This window comes from Suillus fuscotomentosus (genome assembly GCF_016647785.1).
Source record: "Suillus fuscotomentosus strain FC203 chromosome Unknown F5891scaffold_1, whole genome shotgun sequence".
In the NCBI taxonomy this organism is placed as follows: domain Eukaryota; kingdom Fungi; phylum Basidiomycota; class Agaricomycetes; order Boletales; family Suillaceae; genus Suillus; species Suillus fuscotomentosus.
Genome location: NW_024539513.1, coordinates 1,250,190 through 1,269,938, shown reverse-complemented (window position 1 = coordinate 1,269,938; position 19,749 = coordinate 1,250,190). Strand labels below are relative to the sequence as shown.

The following is a 19,749-nucleotide window of genomic DNA, read 5'->3' as shown; positions in this document are numbered from 1 at the left end:
CGACAAGAAAGGCAAATTCTCCCGAAAGGGATTCAATGAGGATGAAGGGGACATTACTTAGATCAATGAGCGGAATCGGGTGTTCAACAAAAAGGTGTGTCATTGCATTTGTTTATGTTTTTGAAAATATGAGTTGACGAGTAACAGATTGCACGATACTACGATAAATATACCTCAGAGATTCGGGCCAGTTTCGAGCGGGGAACAGCATTATGATCCCTCACACCTCGAGCCAAGTAATGCCTGACTTCCTTCTTTCAAGGTCTGACTACGGGAGAGTACTTGCACTTAGAGTACCCACATTTACTCACTGTAATCTTAATTTATGACTTTATATTCACGTCGACATCGTGACCTGTACATTATTTTGAGATCTGGATTGAGACCTGTTGTGATAAGTTGTGACATCCTAAGATCCCGTCACCAGTCACACATTTGCATATTGCGGCGTTTGTACTTACATAAAGGACAAGTCAGAAATCATCATTCATGTGGTGAGTTACTGAAGCAAAGGCAAAACGACTTATTAATTGTGATTTCTGTATCAACCAGGTGCACAAGGTGGTTCCTACCGCTGTTACTTTTGCCTCTCCCAACTGCTCAGCCATACTTTTTGGTGCTCTTCCTGTTTTCATTAGCTTTGCACGCGAAACCATGGTGAGGTGCTGTGCTATGGGTGCGTTGAGGTGATACTGATATGTTCATAGCTTCTACTGCATTGTACTTCTCGGAGCTCTCTTTCTGTCATCATGTTATTGGCAGTCATTCCCATTGGAGACGCGTCTCTCGATTCCATGGTCCTCCACTATCACCACCTTTTATGACGCATTAAATGTAACCTTGCCACCCAATTTCGACCTGCGCGAACACACTCCACCCATAATTCGCGTCAATGACAGATGCTGGTGCGATTTTACTTCGGGGGTTTTCGAATCATATGATATGCAGAAATGGGAGAGGGAAAGTGTGGAGAGACTGGCTGCAGATATGGTGCAGCAGATGAAGGATCGTGCAGAGAAGCTCACCGCAGAGGAGGAGCTACCAAACGCCGAGGAAGAAACATCATCACCTGAGGAGACGCATTTATCGGCAATTCATCATACCGTACACGTCATATCTACCCAGAAGTCCACATTATCAGCGCTCCGTTCGATGTTCGGCCAAACAGAGGCCCAAGCCTCACCATCCATCGCAGATATGGAACCATCCACGACAACGATACCGACACCGACAACAACGTCAGTTTCCAGCTCCAAGCCATCCCTGATGTCGTCGCCGCTACCCCCTCGTCGACCACTTGAATATGACCTCAATCCGTACGGTTTTGATCTCATTCTTGACTTTCATTGGTCTTGAGGTCGACAGGAAAATTAGTGTAGGACGCATACTGCTTGTATCAATATTTTAATTATAGATTACAAGCACTACTTTTGTAACCTGTATACTTTTAAGTTCATGTGCCTTCTGTGAATGCTGTCGAGCGTGTGAATTCCAGCCATGGTGTTCCGGCAGAGACATTCAGAACCAGAAAACTTGCGTTTACTCTCCTTCGCATAAGTATATCTTCATCAGCCCACTCAGTTCCCCCTTCTTTCGTGTTCGTGCGGAATGCGATTAGATGTCCTCAAAGTTTAAGGGAAAGTCAGCCAACCGGCCAGACATTACCCGTGCAGCGTTGGACCCGGAACAGTCCACAGTCCACAGTAAGATGGAATTGGTGTCCAAAACCCTATTTGCGCCCTTCAATAACAAGAAGAAAGACTCCTCACGCATTCTTACAGACCGTGAGCAACACGCGGTACTATTCATTACAGTCATCTAATATATTCTTTCCAGTTGCTCCGGTAATAATGACTCCTCGTATGATTAACGCAGCGGCGACCGTGTCTTCACGTTCGCAAAGTTCTCTTGGTGCCTCAGCTCCCGGAGGATCCCGGCTGGACTTTGCAACTCTCGGACGCGCCCCAATGCGTCTAACCCTCGGTACGCGCCGCATCACGTCGCGAGATCTTCAGATCATCGAGGCAACGGATGAGCTCTTGGACGCTGAGATTCCAGAAGCGGGGGGTATTGCGTCTGACGTGAGCCTACTCCGCGGTTTTAATGCCACTGTTCCGAGTTCAGAGAAAAACCGGACACGTCGCAAACAGATGCGGAATGTCGAGACTCCGAGGATTGGACTAAAAAAGCTAGGGATGAGTGCGAGAGGGATGATGATTGAAGATGAAGAGGAGAGAAGCATCGCAAGTGAAGAAGATATGGTGGTGGTTTCACGTCTTGATGAACGAGGGAAACGAAAGGGGAAGAGACGAGGCAGGGAGAGCCTTAGTTCAGCAAAGGCACTTGGCAAGGATGAACTTCGACGACAGACCCAGGAGATAATACTTGACAAGGAGAATCTTCATGTTCGACGGGTATGTTTCTCTGTCTCACATCCCGACTTCTCTAACGTGGTGCAGAGTCTAATTAACAGTGAGATTGCGGAAATCAACAATAAAATCAAAGCGCTGGACTCAATAAGAGGGAGTCTGGAACAAGACCTCTTGAAATTGCACGAGGATGAGCTAGAATTGGATGATGAGCGTAAGGGTCAATTGAATTGTGCATACGAAACTTCGCTGATCCGTGGACAGTTGAGGGTGTGCAAGAACGAATAGAATTCGAGGAAGCTGCCTTTCGCCAGAGTGACAACACCAAAACCGCACCGGCACCTCATGTTGCCCCTTCACGGCGGCGGAGAGGTACGCCTGTTACGAATTTGTTTATTGCATATATTTATTATGTCTTGAAGGTCCCGTATTCTTACCGTCAGAACATGACGAGCTCCCACCAGGGGTCGCATTCATGGTGAGTTTAGCATCCGAACTCATCCTTTCAAATCCCATTCAATTGGTTGCAGACCCTAGAAAGTCACCTAACACCAATTGCTGCCCTCGACTTCTCCGAACCTTACGGAACGCTTGTGAGCACATCACAAGCAGACTCCCAACCACGGCTTTGGGATTTGATGACAGGCTCTGAAATCGGGCGTTTACGTGGGCATCGTGGTGCCGTCAAGTGCATACAAGTTGAGGATAACCTTTGCTTGACTGGTGCAGAGGATGGCAGCGTGCGCCTTTGGGACCTTCGACTAGTAGACGAAGAAGAATGGGAGAGAAGTGGTCTTGCCGATGTTGCGGAAGAGGACGAGGGTGCCGCTTATGATGGGGAACTGGTCGAAAAACCAAATGGAATTCGGTCAAATGAACCTAGTGAAGCAGGCACGGCTGACCAAGCTGGACCGTGCATCAGGTTGTTTGAAGGGCACAGTAAGGCTGTCACCGCACTTTACTTTGAAGATGAGTGTTTGGTAAATCTTTCATTTGTTCTCCAGCTCCATGTCGTCTCACCTCGCATGCAGGTCACTGGTGCTTCGGACAAGACACTTCGTCAATGGGACCTTGCGACTGGACAGTGTGTCATGACAATGGATATCCTATGGGCTATCTCCCATCCACAGTCCACTATAACAGGCGCCGGCATACCAAATCACACCTTCCCAAGTGCCGCTGCCTCTGCGGGGCACTTCGCCGTTCCTACACCTCCTTCCGCAGACGGTAGTTGGGACATGTACGAAGATTTCGTGGGTGGGGTCCAATTCTGGGGTTATGGACTCGTGAGCGGTAGCGGGGACGGGGCAGTACGAATGTGGGACAGTAAGTTGTTCTGGTCATTTCTGCCGCATTTGAGATGAAAATTCTATCTCTAGTGCGGACGGGACAGGCCCACCGAACGTTAATGGGACATACCGGCCCAGTGACCTGTCTTCAGTTTGATGAGATGCATATTGCCAGCGGCAGTCTCGACAAGTCAATACGGGTATGCACGTTGATTTCTTTGGCTAGTGACATTCTGAAGTGTGTCCTTAGATATGGGACGTTAGGACAGGCGGCACATTTGAAACCCTCAAGTATGATCATGCTGTAACCGCGCTGCAGTTCGACACCCGCAAAGTTATTGCTGCTACTGGTGAAAATAACGTGAAGGTGGACTTTTTGGCTGTTTGAGTATTACTGGATACTAATTCCCTATGTCCACAGATCTATAATCGCACGAGTATGCAACACTCGTCTCTTTCCACGAACGGCCACACACAACCCGTCGAGCGCCTACGATACATGGACCGGTACCTCGTGTCGGGCGGACGCGACGCTGCGGTAAAGATATGGACTCTATGATTCTCGATTGGAGAGGTCCTAAGGACCTTTACCGTCGAGAATGTTGGCGCCAATTAGAATCTATATATACCTCCACTTAGTGCAGACGAGTCCGGTTGGTTATAATTTAGCACCAACACACCGGATAGATGTAATAGCACACACGAAGATGCATACATCTACAAGTTTTATTCACGGCTTGAATTCAGGCTTATCACATACAAGAAATTCATCAGATTCTTGCTAGTTTTCAGTGTGTGCGTCCCCGGACAAAAAGGCCGAAGGATCTACTTACGTGCCAGGTATCAGATTTGCGAGGACCGCACGATACTTTAATTGATCCGGGGACCTTGCACGGTGCACACGAAGTGCATGAGCGTTATGTCATTGTGCAAGATCTATGGGTGACGTTAGTGCTAGCCTACGCGATTTCAGGTGGGGTATTCGTTGTATGTACGCGACACTCCAGTAATTCTCGTTCAGGAATGATCTTTGTGTGGAAGAGCAACTTGCAGCTTAAGAAAAGGAGGGCACGTGCAAATAGCACAGCTTGAGATGGACCGCTGAGCATCAGGGAAAACCTCCTTCACAAAATCAAGGTAATTTCACAAACTCGCATGAAAATACTGAGAATTCGGTAAATTATTTGTATTCAAAGGTATTTCAACAAATTTCATTGTAATGCTCAGACAAGTGTTAAATAAGCATGTCGGTCACTGAAGGGGTTTACAAAGAAGGTGGAACAGCACTCCAGAACAGTGCTACTCGTCCACTCACGAGGTGCCGCTACGCCGAAATTAGGTATAAGATGAATGCTCCTACAGATATCTGATATCTCAATGATGCTTGCCAGACGTTCTCCATGACGAATCAAGCGGGCAACTTTGTACAACCCATGGTGTGATTCCGGTTGCTGGAATGGAGTGAACCATTCCACATAGGCAAGGTGGGTGGGTGGTTGTGCAGGTCCAGCGCGGAATAACACATTCGAAGCTTGATTTGTTAGCGTAAAGACGACACGGACTTGCGCAACACGGTAACCTTCAGTGATCGAGTGAGATTAGTGACTAACATGTTCAATGCACCATACAAAACGCACCATCCACGCCTGTTGTCCCGCCGTCCCCTTCGTTGACCAAAACTGTGTCAAAACGCGCGGGGATCATATGCCCTCGCTTGTCCTCTTGTGATGGTTGACAATGGACAGAATCCACGGTGACACTCGAGTCCTGGATCCCCCGAGCATTGATTGAGTTGAATTTGATCCTGTGGAACGTAGCCACAGTATCAAAGGGAATAATGATGTGAGCGGCCTCGCGTTCGAGTTGTGCTGCAGACAAACCAGGTTGATTTCTCCCGACGACGTAACGAGCCAAAGCTTCAGTGAAAAATGTGGCGCCATACTCCCGCACAATGCGGTCCAACTGGACACGCTTGATGGTCGGGTGTTTAGTCATCTTGATTGCGCGACGATAATCCATGTCTGGAGGTATGATTTCTTGCGGGGCAATATCACCAACGAGACGCCATTGGACAAAGTTGTCGTGCCATAGAATCTTCTCCCGTCTTTCGAGCCAGAGTGTCATTTGAGTGTACTCGTCTTTATGGTTGGTAGCCCTATAGGCATCCTTCGTGAGGTCGATGTGTAAACGTTCTGTGTACTCGGTGTTGTAGTTGTCAGTTGTACCATACGTTTTTATCATATGTACATAGTGACGGAAGCCGTGAAGCTTCGGAAGGTTGAAATTCGAGCGGATTCCAAGATCAAGGAAGATGTCCTTATTGTCGTGAAAGCGTGTTAAGGCATCATCGAGAAGTGCCAGTGTTTCGTCCGTATGACAAGGGTATTGCGCAAGGTACAGGAAATCAAGGATGGCACGAACAGCACGAGTAAGGCGAGCATTGTTGAGATTTCCAGGCAACCGTATGCCAATGACAATGCCGAGCAGGAAGCGACAGATTTGATTGTGCTCCGTTCCACTAACACGCGAGAGATTACTGATACCCTTGAGAAACAATCGGATATTATGGTTTGGGGGAAGTCTACGACAACGAGCATCAATTTCGGCTTCGCTATATGCCTCCTTGATCCACTCGATGAGGTGCTTTACAATACCCTGGTAGAGTTGATGTAACACGTCCGGCGTGATGGATTGGAATATATTAGCATGCGGGAGATCCAGCCAGAATGGTTTGTAGATGGGCTTAATGCCGCGCTCCTGGCATGCTTGTCTCCACAAGTCATAGTCCTCATCAACGAGCGACAATGCAGCGACAATTGCCTCGAGGTCTCGCAGCTTGACAGGAACATCAGGACTTCCCAACTCCTCATGCGGGACATCGCATTTTGGGCATTCTCCAGATTTTATCCCAGTTGTCAACAACTGTTCCGGGTAATCGGCGGAATAACATGCGACAATCGGATGTCCTCGACGCACAACTCCATCCCCACTAGCCATAGCAACACCATCCTTGCCGGGGACTCTCAGAGGCTCCAGAATGTGACGCACACAAGCATGAAATAAATTTGTGGCCGTTCGGCGCCTCGCAGCCTTGTTTGTGATATGTTCGAGTTTTGAGGTTGGTAGATAGGCCAGGAGAATCCACGCCCGTCGAGATGGCTTTCGACGGATCTCCTTCGGAATGTTGCCTATTGTCATATAGACAGGATAGGCAGATTTGTTCCTAAACATGGTGACCTGCGTCTTGTCGGAGGAAAGGATGATGGGTATGACTGTTGCGCCAGGTTTCTCTGCTTCGAGTTCTTTCTAAATGATATTGTGGTAAGTTCAATATGAATCAGAACGTTTTTCAAAAGACTCGCCTGCGTGGACCACCACCACTTTCCTGTATGCATATCATGATACATTCGGATTGTTTTGTCAGCATCGACATAATGGCGTTCGGGAGTGTAGTTGAGGTGTTGCGAGAAATCCGGATCTGAATAAAGGGCTTTGACGCACTCCATGACGTCACGCGAGTACACGTCAAATGCTTCGTCTGCAACAATGATTTCTTCACGTTTGAAACGAGGTCGTCGGCATGGTAAGTGTCGGTCAATGATTTGATTGAGTTCACGGGTGTTTCGATACGAAAGACCTAAGGCATCATGAAGCTATAGAAACGTAGTTAAAAAGTTGGCCCATTCATGACCCAAGAAAATGAAGACTCACCCCTTCGACTGCAAGCAGCTCTGAAAAAGCAGTTGAGCCCGATCCACGAAGTTTTGCCCACTTTGCAACCTCGTAGTCTATGCGAGATGCGAAGGGAGCCCAAACATTGTCTGCGCCTTGCAGAGCATTGTTATAAGACTCGAAAGCGGTAGTGCCAGAGTTAAGTATTGGAGCACCTGCATGGCGCCGCGGAAATTTCTCAATAGTGGGCTGGCGACCAAGGGCTTTCTCCGCTTCTTGTCGTTCGGCTGCATGTGATTGTGGCAACATATCTGACTCCTCAAAAACATCAACGTCGATATCCTGCGGTACAGGATCTGCAGGGCGTTCCCACCCATTCTCAACCTCAACCTCTGCATTGTGATCCTCTTCCTCGCCATCAGAATCCAAAGGAGGCTCCGCCGCTGCAACTTCGTCATTATCATCTGGCCATTCCAGATCTTGTTCGTTGTAGTGGCCAAAATAGTCTCCTGTAAATTCCGTTAGATGACGAGGATCAACATTGTCATCTCCATCATCAAGACCGTCAGAATTCTCAACCTCAGGCTCTGACTGAGGAAAAAGACCAGAATGTTGTAATAGGGCTGCGCATGATGGATTCGTGGTCTTGGCTAGGTGATGGGAGTATCCAGCGTGCTCGAAGTTTTTGGTGCAACCTGGGCAAGTGATCATTTTGTTGGCAACAAAACAGGCGGTAGGTAGTGGTGGTAGGTAGGTAGGTAGTGATGGGTAGTAGAGAGACGGTGCAAACCTTACAGCGTGCTATCCAGTGTGAAGATTCACACACTGTGAACCGAGTTTGATTTGTTGCCTGGCAGTACAGGTTTCAAAAAGGTACAGGCTCCCTTCCTTAGCATGGAAGGGTACGAAGACGCGGCCAAAGACGCGGTTGTTTCAAAAAGGTATAGGCTCCCTTCCTTAGCATGGAAGGGTACGAAGACGCGGTTGTTTCAAAAAGGTACAGGCTCCCTTCCTTAGCATGGAAGGGTACGAAGACGCGGCCACACAACACGAATTTACTTGATATTTCAGAACAGGTTAGATTACGGTGACAGCACGGCAACAAACAAACGTACTAAAATGATGGTGGCACACTGTGAACCGAGTTGGATTTGTTGCCTGGCAGTACATGCTTCTGCCTGGACTCTCTGTCCATCAGCATGGGCTACACGTGCCTCAGCTTCTTTGATGATGCGGCGAGCTGAACCTGAGAGGGGAGGAGAGGGAGCACCATTCAAGTTGACGGTTGCAGCTTGAAATTCTGCTAGTAGACGCTCTGCTTGTTTTAGCCATTTCTGTAACCACACGTTAGATGAAAAAAAAACCAACGACCCTAGCGCTGGCACAGCACAGTAAAAAAACAGACCTGAAAATGAGAGTGGCCACCAATAAGTTTTCATAACCGTCTCAACCTTTCCCTTCCCAACTTCAGCTGAAGCAAACACTACTAGTAGTATGCCTCCGAGTCCCCATCTGTCTTCAACGCCGTCAGATATAGCCGCCCACAAGCGGAACGCCCAAAGAAAGGCCCAGGTGGCAAGTCAAGATTCCACTGGCAAAAAAACCGGCAATACAGAAGAGAGTGAGTACATCCATAGGCCAAGAAAAATGCGATGGACTCACAGTCATCACCAAGAACCACTGCAGCGGTCATCCAAAGTAAAGGCCTTAGAGCGAAAAAGTTAGTACAGGCAATTGGAGAAAGCAGTCATTGACACACCTTGTTTCAGTCTGGAATGAGACAACGACCAATACTCGTAAGCGCGCACCCACAGTAACTGCGCTACAATCAGTACCAGCCGCCAAGTTAGCGCGAAAGAATGAGACAACGACCAATACTCGTAAGCGCGCACCCACAGTAACTGCGCTACAATCAGTACCAGCCGCCAAGTTAGCGCGAAAGACACCTGCAGAAAAGTTAGACAATGGTTAGTAGTTGCTTAACAGATCAGTATGAGAGATACTCAACAGCGGATCAAGTCAACGGTCATGGTCAAAGTCAAGGCCGCGATAAGAAAAACAGCAAGCTGCCAAAGTCAGTCGCAGTGTCAATCGAAGATAACGACTCTGTCAGTGAATACGGAGAGAGTGATCATGACACCGACAAATCGGACGATAATGCGGAGGTTCCAGAAGACGATGATGAGGACTTAGTACCCTCCCAGAAGGAACTGATTAAAGAGGTGAGTCGTCACTTAGCTACCCAAAGTTGAGAATGATGAAAAAAATGACGCACCTTTTATTTAAGATTCCCTACATGATGCCTCCTCGTGCAGCTAGATCTGCCAGCGCACTATCGCAAACCAGCAAAACATTGTCGAATAGTGTTCGGATGACATCTAGCGGGGTTTCTGACGAGTCTGAGTCAGAGTTGCAGTTTGCTGACAAAGACACGGAGTCTGCCAGTGACCGCAGTGACAGTCAACGTTCCAAGGCAAGTTATGATTACCGCGAGCCTTCATCACTCACCAACTCGAAACCACAGCCAAGCAAGAAGAAGAAGAAGAAAAGGAGCAAAGTAGCAGAAGCACGTCAAGAAATTGAGGTGATGTGTTCTACTCTACTACGCTCCCATCACTCTGTCTTACTAATGAATATACTGTTTTCTAGAGGCCCAAATTCGCAGAGTCGCGGCAGCTAACAGACGAGGCACTGCCAGCCTCCGCCGATAAGGAGTTGTCTGAACACTCCTTTACATGGCCTATATTCACAGATCTAGTCTACTCAGCCGATAGCTCGATCAACCTCAAGGCTCAGAATACTCGGATTCAGCAGGTGTTGAAGACTGCCGTCTTTGAACTCAAGAAAGCCTCTATCTTCGACAACGCATTTCCCAACATCACTCAGAAGCGCAAGATGGCTCTCGATGCAGTTTATAATGCTGCCGGGAAGCATAAGGAATATGCGATAGCAAAGAGGATCAAGCATGACTTTGATTATGCGGTGGCTCTCGCTGGAGTGGTATGTACACTTCTTGTATGTTACTGGACATCACTGACATCCTCACAAGCCGGAGGGACGGCTTAGTTCCTTCCGTACTAATCTCAAGAAACTCGCGCATCAAATTGTGGTCTCTCGTTTTGGACTCAAGAAAGGCTGCGGTGACGAGGTAGACGACCTCATCAAGGGTCACAAGTATATTTTCCCAACCGACGCCAAGGTCTGTTCATTTTTTCGTTATCTATCTCTTCATTTATCTTATTCTTATCCACCACCCAGGGTAAGGTCCTTGGGGACCAACCGTTTTGTGACGAGTCTATGGTTGACTCCATCCGTTTATCTTTTTTCGATGGTGAGAACTCAATTGGTGTCCAGTCCTGTGACGATTTTGTCTCGGTCTTGGATGGAAACAACGAGCCCGAGCTACCTGTTGCTATGGTGTGTTTGATTGCAACGCTTGTAGGTGCCGCTCTTGATAATGTTTACTCTGTTTGCTCACTACATAATGTTCTCTGCAGATTTACTCGATATTGAAGGATTGGAGCAGCGGGAACCCACCCTCAGGCGCACAAGTCAAATCATTCAATTCCTCCTTCCACATCAGTGTTTACAACGCTCACCAAGCGACTCTCACACGCATCTTTAACGGTAGTCGAAAGAAGTACCATGTACTGATGGCGCGTCTCTACAAGGCAGTCAGGTATGTCTTGCTCACGCGCTATTTGTTATCGTCGTGTACTCTAACTAATTCAACATTAGTGCAGTAGAAAGCTCAGAGCCCGCTGGTTCATTGGACGCCGCTTGTGATTACCTTGATCTTGATGCAATGGGTGAAGATTAATCAACCTTCCGAGTCATTTGTACATACTGGTGCTTTTTCGAGTCTGCTGATCTTTTTGCCGTCTTTCGGTTGTGATATTCTCGTTTAATTCTAATATATTTGATGTTCGTGTGTCTTCACATTGTTTGAATTCAAGATAATTCAAGATAATCAATCAGCAAATTCAAAGGATTTCAAAGGAATTCAAAGGAATTTCGACTGGAGTTGAATAATCTCGTTTACTTTTATTTCAGCGGAATTCAGAGGAATTCTCTGAAATTACCTTGATTTCGTGAAGGAGGTTTTCCCTGATGAGTGCGCCCGTCCAGGACTCCATCCCATCAAGTGAAGCCTTTATAAATTACTGATATTCTGCAATCTTACAATGAAACGTAAAACAACGCGTCGTGAGTACGTTAGTCATATCTCATGCAGTTAACGGTGTTCGAGATCTTCCTTTAATTTACAACCGAGCACTCAGCGCTCAGCAACGAAGTACTCGAGAACTACTTATGCGTCATGGCGTCAACCACACTACACTGATGCGAAAGCAGAAACACGAACCGCTATCACGATTACTCTGGCTGACACTCATATACGACATCGCCCTACCAGGCCGGTGAGTCACATGGTTATGAAGATGAAAACTACTCATACTCACTTCGTTGTCAACAACTATTGGCACACAATCATAGCCATCGCAGCAACCGGGATTATGGGCGTCGACGTTGCAGGTGGAGGGACAACTGTCAGCACTGACAAGAGACACTGTCAACGCAATAACGGCGAGGACGAAGGAGAGATGCATTATTTGTGAGATGTAATATGGAATCTCAAAAATAATTCAGAAGGAGACGGCAAGAAAGACACTTGTCTTTATGTCCTGAATAGCGTCAAAACCTGCCCACCTGAAATATTCTTTTATAAACAGATGTTTGCATTGCCACTACATTGCCAGCAGACCTCAGATTCGACTTCTTCTATCTCCGACATTCTCCTGCCAGTAGAACACTAGGAAATGTTGGCAATGTGTAATCCAAACTGGTTATTACATCCGGCCCACGATAGATGACACTGCTCAGAAGTCTCATGGATACTAGGAGAAATTCAGAGCTTCATCATGGGGAAATGCAAAATCGGATACCGGGATACCGGGAGATAAGTACTTAAGTACTGATCCTTTCGCTCATGGTCAACTATATATACCACATTCATCGCGGAAACAAGAATTTGACCAGACCCTAATCAGAGGAAAACAACATGCATAACACGACAGTAAATAGATCTGCCCTGCAACCAGACGCCAATCCGATGTGTAACAAGTCATAACACCACCCTCAAGGGTAAGTACAATAAGCAGAGTCTTTTCCAACTTATTAACTATACCATCGCACATCCTCTGGAAAACATTGCAATCTGACTACAGATTGACCCTGGAAAATATCCTCTTGACCGTTTGATTAGGGTCGAGTTTGTGACTTCGGCTAAATTTGCTGAAATTCTACTTAAACCTTTGAAGTCTCAGCATCCCTCCTTGACTTGCACCCACAACTATCTCCATGCGCTGTCCCCACTCAGCTGATGTGAAATTGACAGGATGCCTTTGGTAGGTTTATCGTGGCATGTTCACCGTTATCTACTTGGTAACTGATGTTGTATGGGCTACAGGGCACGTTCATGCGGTACAAATATCAGTATGTTGATTTTCACAATGAGCACATGGTGCTGCTCATGACCCGTCAGATTTAGGGAAGATGATATAGTGCTGTGAAATCGCTGACAGTCTAGGACTAGGAGTGAGTTTTTGGCTTTCTCGATTTACTGGGCAGACAGCACCACTAGACTGGCAGGGAACATGACTGTTGGCTGGCAGGGGTCAAACACTCGCTCATCATTTTGGACGGACGAGCGTGATTCAGTAAGGAAAGCATTTTAGAAGTAGCTCTCATCGATGTCTACCTAGAGTATAACCAGACTTGCTTTTGTTTGAATCTTGACGGAAAACAGATGTGAGGATTCAAGAATTCCGACTTGATTCCGCATCAGATTAGGCACCGAGGGAACAAATCAGGCCCTTCGAAACTCATAATTCGTGTTATGCTGTGGAATGAGTGTCTCTTGCGAATCGTCGATCTAATGCTGAGAATATATACTTGCTTTGTGAGTTCACTTTATTCTACCCCGGTTCAGCTACTGTCTCTCCACACTACTTGATTGTCCCGTATGCTGATTTCAGGAGCAAATGAGAAAGGCGAGGCAAATGGTGTTCAAATATCTGCTTTTGTAGTGGAATTGACATGAGTGTGTCAATAAAAAGTAACGACTGAAGGTCACCATGTTGAACAAGGTGACATCTTGGACCTTAGCGCTCGTCGACGGAAGTAGAGGTAGGGGCGTGCCTCTGGTCCTCCTCCCACTGCAGCGAGCAATGACCAATAGCAGAGTAACGATGAGCCCATCACTATTAGAATCCAAGCCAATATGAGTTTGTATCTGCTAATATGCAAACAAAGCAGGCGTAGTGACGAATGGAAAGAGACAAACAAGAAAGAAAGCTACATGTAAGCATATAAAAGATATACAAAACAAGAAATGATATAGATAACTTTTAACGACAAGAAAAAAGACATGTCAGGCTCTCCTATAGGCAATTTCCGGGTCACGGCGAGAGGGATAGTCTCTGACACGCTTGTCGTCCCTCGGAGGACCAGACCTGTCGCCAGAGTATCCATTGCCGCCAGGGTAGGCATCGTAATGCGCAGAGCGGGGCGGAGGACTCAATGAGCGGCGACTTCCAGTTGCATGAGGAATCATGAAAACATGATGCAACAAAGGACTCACCGATAGCGAGGCGGCTCAGGAGAACGAGGGTAGTCCGGTTGGCGTAAGGGCGGTGTAAGTGGCCTAGGAATGTAATCCCTTGGAGATAATGAGACTTCAACCACAATACAAGAAGTCGCGCCATACCGGAGTGGTCTATCGTAGTCATCGCGGCGAGGAGGGGGACCAGGAGGTGTCCTTGGCCTGGAATTCGTGGGAGGGTACCTATCATCTGGTGGGGGACGCCTTTCATACCGATCAAAGTCCCTTGGTGGAGGATAGCCTCTCGGTGGCAAATCTCTGTCATATGGGCGATCATACCGGGCAGGAGGTGGCGGCGGAGGTCCCCTCAATCTATAATCATCATAATCGCGCGGACGTGGAGACGGCCCCGTAAGAAAATCTCTTTGATCCCTTATAGGCGAGACGGGACGTCGGAAATCTCTGCTAGGAGGTGGCGGCGGATAATCATAATACCTCGCATCCTGTGGAGGTGGATACCGTGCCGGGGGACCAAAATCTCTAGGAGGTAAGTAATCCCTAGGTGGTAATCGTTCAATCAACCCCACTTCGTGAGAAGAACCCCTAGGAGGACGCCTGGCAAAGAGTGAGTAGTCTTGACAGCAGTGTTAAGATAACTTACGATTGCAAACGAGGGCATTCCCTATTTTCAAAGCGGTCAGCAACAAATGACCGTGATCGTCAACTACGCACCTGGCCCAATGGCCAGTTTCACCGCATCTGAAGCAAGCGCCGGGATCATCAGAGCGCCTAGTAGCGCGCCCGCGACCGTGGGAAAGTTCCACTCGTATTTTGTTGCCCATAAAGTACCCTTCGTTGTACTTGGCAACACTTTCTTCGGCAGCTTCGCGGCTGTCGAATTCCTAAAACGAACCTCCATGAGGTCACTCATGCGAATAGAGGCAGTGATAACTTACGACAAAACCATATCCGATTCTACATGGCAGATGTTGAATAAAAACCAATTCCCTAAGTAAAATTGAAGAACGTACTTCAACTCGATGTGTGTGATCCTTCCGATCTTTCCAAAACAACTTTGGAGGTCCTCTTGGCGTGTATGGTCTGGTAAACCGCCAATGTATACTTTGTTCGGCTGTGCAGCACAATGTGTTCAACATGAGGCCAGACAATGAAGCGAATCAGAACAGCGAGAAGACAAGGGCAAGACCAGTGAACAGAGGAATTTGCACGCAAAACTTCGACGTGAGGGTTTAGCGACCAGGGACAGGTGTAGCAAATCGCTTAGTCGCAGAACCAACTAATCGCCCAGTATCATAGTCAGGATACAAGATCTTTGCGCAGGCGGTAGAGATCCAAGCTAGCGGAGGATTCAACAAGAATAAGAGGAGACCTAAGCACCTTGGATAACTTTTCGCGACCGGAGTCGGTTTTGCTGCCAGAAACGCCGTTGTCACCGCTGGAGGTACGTTTATGACCAGAGCCGCTGGCCATTTGCCCGGAAGTCGTTTCGTCTGCTGCCAGAGGCGCGTCGTCGACGAGGGGGTCGGCGCTGGACATAGGTCCCATGTTATCTGGGTCTTCACCGAAACCCCATTTGTCATTGGTGTCTTGTGCTGCTAGCGGTGATGCAGCCATCTTGGAGGTATTGGTGCAAAAATATTCTGAAAAAGATTTCAGGGGATCAACAGAGCATGTCATAAACAAACTTGCCACAACTTAGAAACAAAACATGTTCAAACAGACTTGGGACAATAAGTCTACAAATATTAAAGATAGTATTGTGGCAGTAACAGTAAACCAGTGGATATACAATACTCTGAAAAAAAATCCATTTATAAAAAAGTTCATCGCGTCAAATAATTTCGAGAAAGGTCCTTAAGCTATGCTATGGTCCAGAGTCCACTCGCGATACCAGCTGCAACAAGAACTCCCATGCCCATCAGGGTCCTAGCATCAGCGAAAACAATTGATGCGGCATTATGTGAACTACCACTTCCGCCACCCGAGCTTGATGATGACCCAGAGGGACTCGGGGCTCCCGCAGGGAGAGTGGGGACGGACGTGCCCGAAGCACTCGCGAGACAGGACGATGCCGCGTTATTTGCAGCGGTGGCACTGGATGGTGCCTTGCTATTGACGGTCCCGTTCCCACCGAAGCTACATGATTGAGCGTTGGCCCCGGTTGCTATATAGTAGTCGCTCATCACGTAGGACAACATTATAGCTATGAGAAATGATTAGGGCTTGCACTGTGCAACATTCTTACATCATGAACTTACTAGGGTCGCACTCAGACACCGCGCCGTATTGTCCTGTTGTCCCGTTGGAAGAAATCGCGCTGCAAGATCCACCAGACTGTCCAATAAGGCTGCACGCGTAATCTAGTAACGATCCAACGATTGCCGTGTAGTTACTGGTCGAAGGCGTGAATTGGCAGCTGAGATTGTTTTCGAGACACTGGCAAGCAGCTAAATTAGGTGTGGGAGGAAGAGTGTTGGAAGCAAGCCAAGTTGAGTTCTGTTGAGGGCACGATGGATAGCTGGCAGCACCAGCAGCGCTCTGCGAAGGCGAATTAGGCGGCGATGCAGCGGCGTACTGGCTCTGTAGGTTGGTAAAATCGCTGCTTGTAGTGACAGTACTTCCATCAGGTGAGATCGTAACCATACCGAACTGTCCCTGAGCGCTCGCAGCTGGGAAGTAAGAGAATGCGACACCACCAGACCAGACAGGAGACATCTCCGAACTCAAAAGCGCCCCAACTTCTGTCCACAGACGAGGAGGAGAAGTAATGCACCCGAATTCGCTGAAGTAGGCTGCAACATTATAACCCGCAAATTGTCCCTCTACACCAGCATAAGAAGCCTCAAAGGTTGAATTTCCGCACCATTCACTGCAACACGATGTCAATGATCAAAAAATGAAAATATCAACAATTCAAACTGACTAGTTATTCAACCCGAATAGATCGATAGCAGCTGCACCGGAGTTTGATCCAGAGGGATCACAGGACAAGTAGTTAGCCAAAGGGTCAAGCCATGTAGCATCTGCGTCGATGGACGCATAGCCAACGAGCGCGCCAGAATTGATAGAATTACTGGAAGAAAGACATTTAGCCTCATAGGAGCCGATCTAGAAATTCAAATCGAGCCTATAGGTATGCTTTCACATCACGAGCAGCTGCCTTGACAAAGGTAGCAGCAGCGGTGCCATTAGCTGCGATGACGACTTCATTTCCAACGTTGTAAGCCAAAACGTTATTGTATTTTGAGAAGACGTTGATGGTCTCGATGTACAAATCAAGTAGATTGGTGGTCCAGGATGGCGCGTCGCGGTCCATCGAACCATTTCCAGGCAAGGAAAGATCGATACTAGACAATATCAATGGACTGGTAGGCTGGGAATGCTTCACGAATACTCACATAGTATAAATACCAGCATTACTGAACGTTTGCATGCAAGAGTCGTGGTTCAACGATGAGTTAACGCTATATGCACGGATGGCATTGACACCAAGCTGCTGCAGGTAGGGAAGATCACGGGTGCAGGCAGTGCCATTGGCCAAGGGATCAATGAAAGTGGATGGCTCGAGAAAGGTATTGCTTGCGCTCGCGACCACCGCACCTGCATCTCATTGTGAGCAATGACGTGACATTTGACGGTAGCAAACATCAAGTCGACTTGATGTTTACCGATGTGTCCTTACCTTGTTCCTGGTAAGCTACACCTTTGATATAAAACCTGTTCCCGTCCGCGGTATAGAGGTATCTTCCATTGCGAGTTACCGTCTGAATAGCAGCGTCAACGCCAGTCAGAAAAGCGCCTGCTAGAGCAAGGCCAGCTACGAAGCGTGAGCTCGCTCGCATGATATCTCGCTCGAAGATTCTGGGAACGGGATGGAGAAGTGATGTGGACGGCTGTGACCTTTTTAAGTAGGGAACGTGTGGTTGGTGGTATGTACTGCAGTGCAAGATAATTTTGACTGGCGGGGTTAAACCTTTTGACCTGGCCTATGGGAAGAGTCTAGCTTAGTCATCTCCGTATATAACAGAGCCTCGGTGTCATGGCCGGCCTCACTGAAGCGAAACTCCTCTTGGAGCTGTTCGTCATGCATACGTCAGGACCTCGACATCGTATCAAGTCAACCGGGAAGACTGCATGATCATCAGCTTGGCACCTGTTCGACAATCTTTGCTTGCAGGGTATGCGTATCTGATCTTACATGCATCAGTAAATTCACACATTCCTTATTTGGCTTTTCCGCCACTTGCCGTTACTTAATTTCCCACAAGAAGCGGATACAGTGCTTTGCATGAAAAAGTTCACTTCTTGATTTGGACGCAACGTGTTTGTATGTATTTGGTGGATGTAAAATTCGAACCATTCCTCTACCAAAACCTCTAACCCTAACCACAACAGCTACTGTCCGATTGTCACACTGCTGATCAGACACCAAGTGCACCAAGCCTCGTCGGGCAACAATTGTACATATTTTATTTGTTCTCCTTTGATTGAGAATATGAGGCTTGCCATGACAACGAGCAAATGGATATCTTGTATGTCCGAAATCTTGGTGAAGTGTCAAATATCACCCAGCGAGTTCAACAAGTTATTTTGGCAACTGTCTTCTGTTGGCAGACAATAACCCAGAATTCTGTGAGGTGTGGAGACATACTAGAGTGTGACAGGTCACACGGCAAGCAAGAGGTTTTTGGTGGGTACAAATATATGTAAATGTGTTGCATCCAAATCAAGGAGTGAACTTTTTAATGCAAAGCACTGTAAGTCGCTCGCAAGGATGGTAGAAACCACTTGCTGCAAGTTCAACAAGTAGATCCCTCCTCTTGTTTTACACTTTTTCGAACTTTTCTTGCACTTATTTTACACTTATTCATAAAATAAAGCAATTTATAAGGGCTGGCAAGTAGATAAGCACAACAACTTTATTTACTTATTTCCACTTAATTCATGAAAAAATGGCGGCAAATAGTACTGCTTTTCAAATTTCAAGTGTGGCAAGTGGACAAGTTAATATAAAGGAAGGGCAAGTAACAATCAAGTGCGAGTAAGTAGCAGAAGGATATATTAGTACTACAATGTGGGCTGCCTGAATACTAGTAATAGCGATGTTTAAGAATACCATGTGATGACAGCATGTGTAAGGATACTATGTCCTCTGCACTCCGACCGAACTTATAACTAATGCAAATGCAGTCCGCGTGTCTCAATGATGTGAAGACCTCTACTCTTCGTATCCGAGACACGCGGATACATTCCTTCATATTTTTATGATTCCTCTTGTACTTAGAAACACCTTATCTTATGTTACGTGATGCCATCACCTCGTGTAGAACATGATCCTTCTCGTCGCGCTCACCCTTCTTCCAAAGTCCCTTTCATCGAATTTCTCTTTGTTTCTCAGCATATTGTACCATATTTTGAGCCACTTGGCTATCCCTTTCACACTTGTATGTATATATACTCTTCAAATATCCATGTATTTGGTGTGCAATCCAGAGCCTTCACCACAAAATGTCGCAAGTCCCAGAAACGTTGTAGAGACTCGTGTGTCTCATGGTGTGATATGGCAGGTTTCACTAGGAAGTATATAGCACAAACTCGCAGCGTCATTCTGTGCGCTACCCACAGCTATCTCTATATGACGCGCAGCTTTCCCACGCAACGCGCGCCATGCGCGCACCATTCCCGCGCTTCGCGATGTATACGCGCGCGCGCGTTCCTGCGCTTGCGCGCCCTATAGCGCCAGCCATTCAGATGCATCCATCCACTGTCCACCAAGCTTCCTAGTACGTATATTTCC

At 47.3% G+C, this 19,749-nt stretch overlaps 6 protein-coding genes across 6 annotated transcripts; 3 read left to right on the top strand and 3 right to left on the bottom strand.

The window, feature by feature from the left end:
• Nucleotides 1–446: 446 nt before the first annotated feature.
• On the top strand, nucleotides 447–1,456 carry F5891DRAFT_993555 (uncharacterized protein). The gene is made up of 3 exons (XM_041378256.1): nucleotides 447–494; nucleotides 553–657; nucleotides 708–1,456. The coding sequence occupies exons 1-3, from the start codon at nucleotides 490–492 to the stop codon at nucleotides 1,354–1,356; spliced, it is 759 nt and encodes a 252-aa protein (XP_041234110.1). The 5' UTR covers nucleotides 447–489; the 3' UTR covers nucleotides 1,357–1,456.
• Nucleotides 1,457–1,509: 53 nt separating this feature from the next.
• Nucleotides 1,510–4,301, top strand: F5891DRAFT_17898 (WD40-repeat-containing domain protein). The gene is made up of 10 exons (XM_041370808.1): nucleotides 1,510–1,784; nucleotides 1,837–2,414; nucleotides 2,460–2,583; nucleotides 2,634–2,741; nucleotides 2,792–2,847; nucleotides 2,900–3,349; nucleotides 3,401–3,695; nucleotides 3,749–3,858; nucleotides 3,909–4,025; nucleotides 4,080–4,301. The coding sequence occupies exons 1-10, from the start codon at nucleotides 1,619–1,621 to the stop codon at nucleotides 4,215–4,217; spliced, it is 2,142 nt and encodes a 713-aa protein (XP_041234109.1). The 5' UTR covers nucleotides 1,510–1,618; the 3' UTR covers nucleotides 4,218–4,301.
• Nucleotides 4,302–4,874: 573 nt separating this feature from the next.
• Nucleotides 4,875–8,053, bottom strand: F5891DRAFT_1098090 (uncharacterized protein). The gene is made up of 4 exons (XM_041363537.1): nucleotides 7,370–8,053; nucleotides 7,003–7,311; nucleotides 5,287–6,817; nucleotides 4,875–5,237 (listed from the first exon to the last, which is right to left on the bottom strand). Exons 1-4 carry the CDS (start codon nucleotides 8,039–8,041, stop codon nucleotides 4,882–4,884), a joined length of 2,868 nt encoding a protein of 955 aa, XP_041234108.1. The 5' UTR covers nucleotides 8,042–8,053; the 3' UTR covers nucleotides 4,875–4,881.
• A 771-nt stretch (nucleotides 8,054–8,824) lies between these two features.
• On the top strand, nucleotides 8,825–11,269 carry F5891DRAFT_1168672 (uncharacterized protein; the record flags this gene model as incomplete). Its single annotated transcript, XM_041365460.1, has 9 exons — nucleotides 8,825–8,951; nucleotides 9,100–9,297; nucleotides 9,341–9,552; nucleotides 9,618–9,914; nucleotides 9,980–10,330; nucleotides 10,380–10,529; nucleotides 10,589–10,768; nucleotides 10,828–11,009; nucleotides 11,069–11,269. The coding sequence occupies 9 exons, from the start codon at nucleotides 8,825–8,827 to the stop codon at nucleotides 11,148–11,150; spliced, it is 1,779 nt and encodes a 592-aa protein (XP_041234107.1). The 3' UTR covers nucleotides 11,151–11,269.
• Nucleotides 11,270–13,587: 2,318 nt separating this feature from the next.
• Nucleotides 13,588–15,606, bottom strand: F5891DRAFT_993527 (uncharacterized protein). Its single transcript, XM_041378255.1, has 6 exons — nucleotides 15,330–15,606; nucleotides 14,963–15,063; nucleotides 14,888–14,906; nucleotides 14,664–14,833; nucleotides 14,593–14,613; nucleotides 13,588–14,546 (listed from the first exon to the last, which is right to left on the bottom strand). Exons 1-6 carry the CDS (start codon nucleotides 15,564–15,566, stop codon nucleotides 13,967–13,969), a joined length of 1,128 nt encoding a protein of 375 aa, XP_041234106.1. The 5' UTR covers nucleotides 15,567–15,606; the 3' UTR covers nucleotides 13,588–13,966.
• Nucleotides 15,607–15,644: 38 nt separating this feature from the next.
• Nucleotides 15,645–17,925, bottom strand: F5891DRAFT_993524 (carbohydrate-binding module family 43 protein/Glycoside hydrolase family 72 protein). The gene is made up of 6 exons (XM_041378254.1): nucleotides 17,635–17,925; nucleotides 17,351–17,552; nucleotides 17,084–17,299; nucleotides 16,876–17,025; nucleotides 16,211–16,821; nucleotides 15,645–16,155 (listed from the first exon to the last, which is right to left on the bottom strand). The coding sequence occupies exons 1-6, from the start codon at nucleotides 17,792–17,794 to the stop codon at nucleotides 15,812–15,814; spliced, it is 1,683 nt and encodes a 560-aa protein (XP_041234105.1). The 5' UTR covers nucleotides 17,795–17,925; the 3' UTR covers nucleotides 15,645–15,811.
• Between the last annotated feature and the right edge of the window lie 1,824 nt (nucleotides 17,926–19,749).

Coding starts and splice junctions, on each gene's coding strand:
- F5891DRAFT_1098090 (XM_041363537.1), bottom strand. CDS start 8,041: ATGATCACTTGCCCAGGTTGCACCAAAAACTTCGAGCACGCTGGATAC. Junction 7,312..7,369: donor AGCTGCTTGCAGTCGAAGGG/GTGAGTCTTCAT, acceptor ACGTTTCTATAG/CTTCATGATGCCTTAGGTCT. Junction 5,238..5,286: donor AGGCGTGGATGGTGCGTTTT/GTATGGTGCATT, acceptor CGATCACTGAAG/GTTACCGTGTTGCGCAAGTC.
- F5891DRAFT_993524 (XM_041378254.1), bottom strand. CDS start 17,794: ATGCGAGCGAGCTCACGCTTCGTAGCTGGCCTTGCTCTAGCAGGCGCT. Junction 17,300..17,350: donor AATGCTGGTATTTATACTAT/GTGAGTATTCGT, acceptor GATATTGTCTAG/TATCGATCTTTCCTTGCCTG. Junction 17,026..17,083: donor CGTGATGTGAAAGCATACCT/ATAGGCTCGATT, acceptor TCTTTCTTCCAG/TAATTCTATCAATTCTGGCG.
- F5891DRAFT_17898 (XM_041370808.1), top strand. CDS start 1,619: ATGTCCTCAAAGTTTAAGGGAAAGTCAGCCAACCGGCCAGACATTACC. Junction 2,742..2,791: donor CCCTTCACGGCGGCGGAGAG/GTACGCCTGTTA, acceptor TATGTCTTGAAG/GTCCCGTATTCTTACCGTCA. Junction 2,848..2,899: donor CACCAGGGGTCGCATTCATG/GTGAGTTTAGCA, acceptor AATTGGTTGCAG/ACCCTAGAAAGTCACCTAAC.
- F5891DRAFT_993527 (XM_041378255.1), bottom strand. CDS start 15,566: ATGGCTGCATCACCGCTAGCAGCACAAGACACCAATGACAAATGGGGT. Junction 14,614..14,663: donor GAAACTGGCCATTGGGCCAG/GTGCGTAGTTGA, acceptor CTTTGAAAATAG/GGAATGCCCTCGTTTGCAAT. Junction 14,547..14,592: donor GAATGCCCTCGTTTGCAATC/GTAAGTTATCTT, acceptor ACTCTTTGCCAG/GCGTCCTCCTAGGGGTTCTT.
- F5891DRAFT_993555 (XM_041378256.1), top strand. Junction 658..707: donor GCTTTGCACGCGAAACCATG/GTGAGGTGCTGT, acceptor ATATGTTCATAG/CTTCTACTGCATTGTACTTC.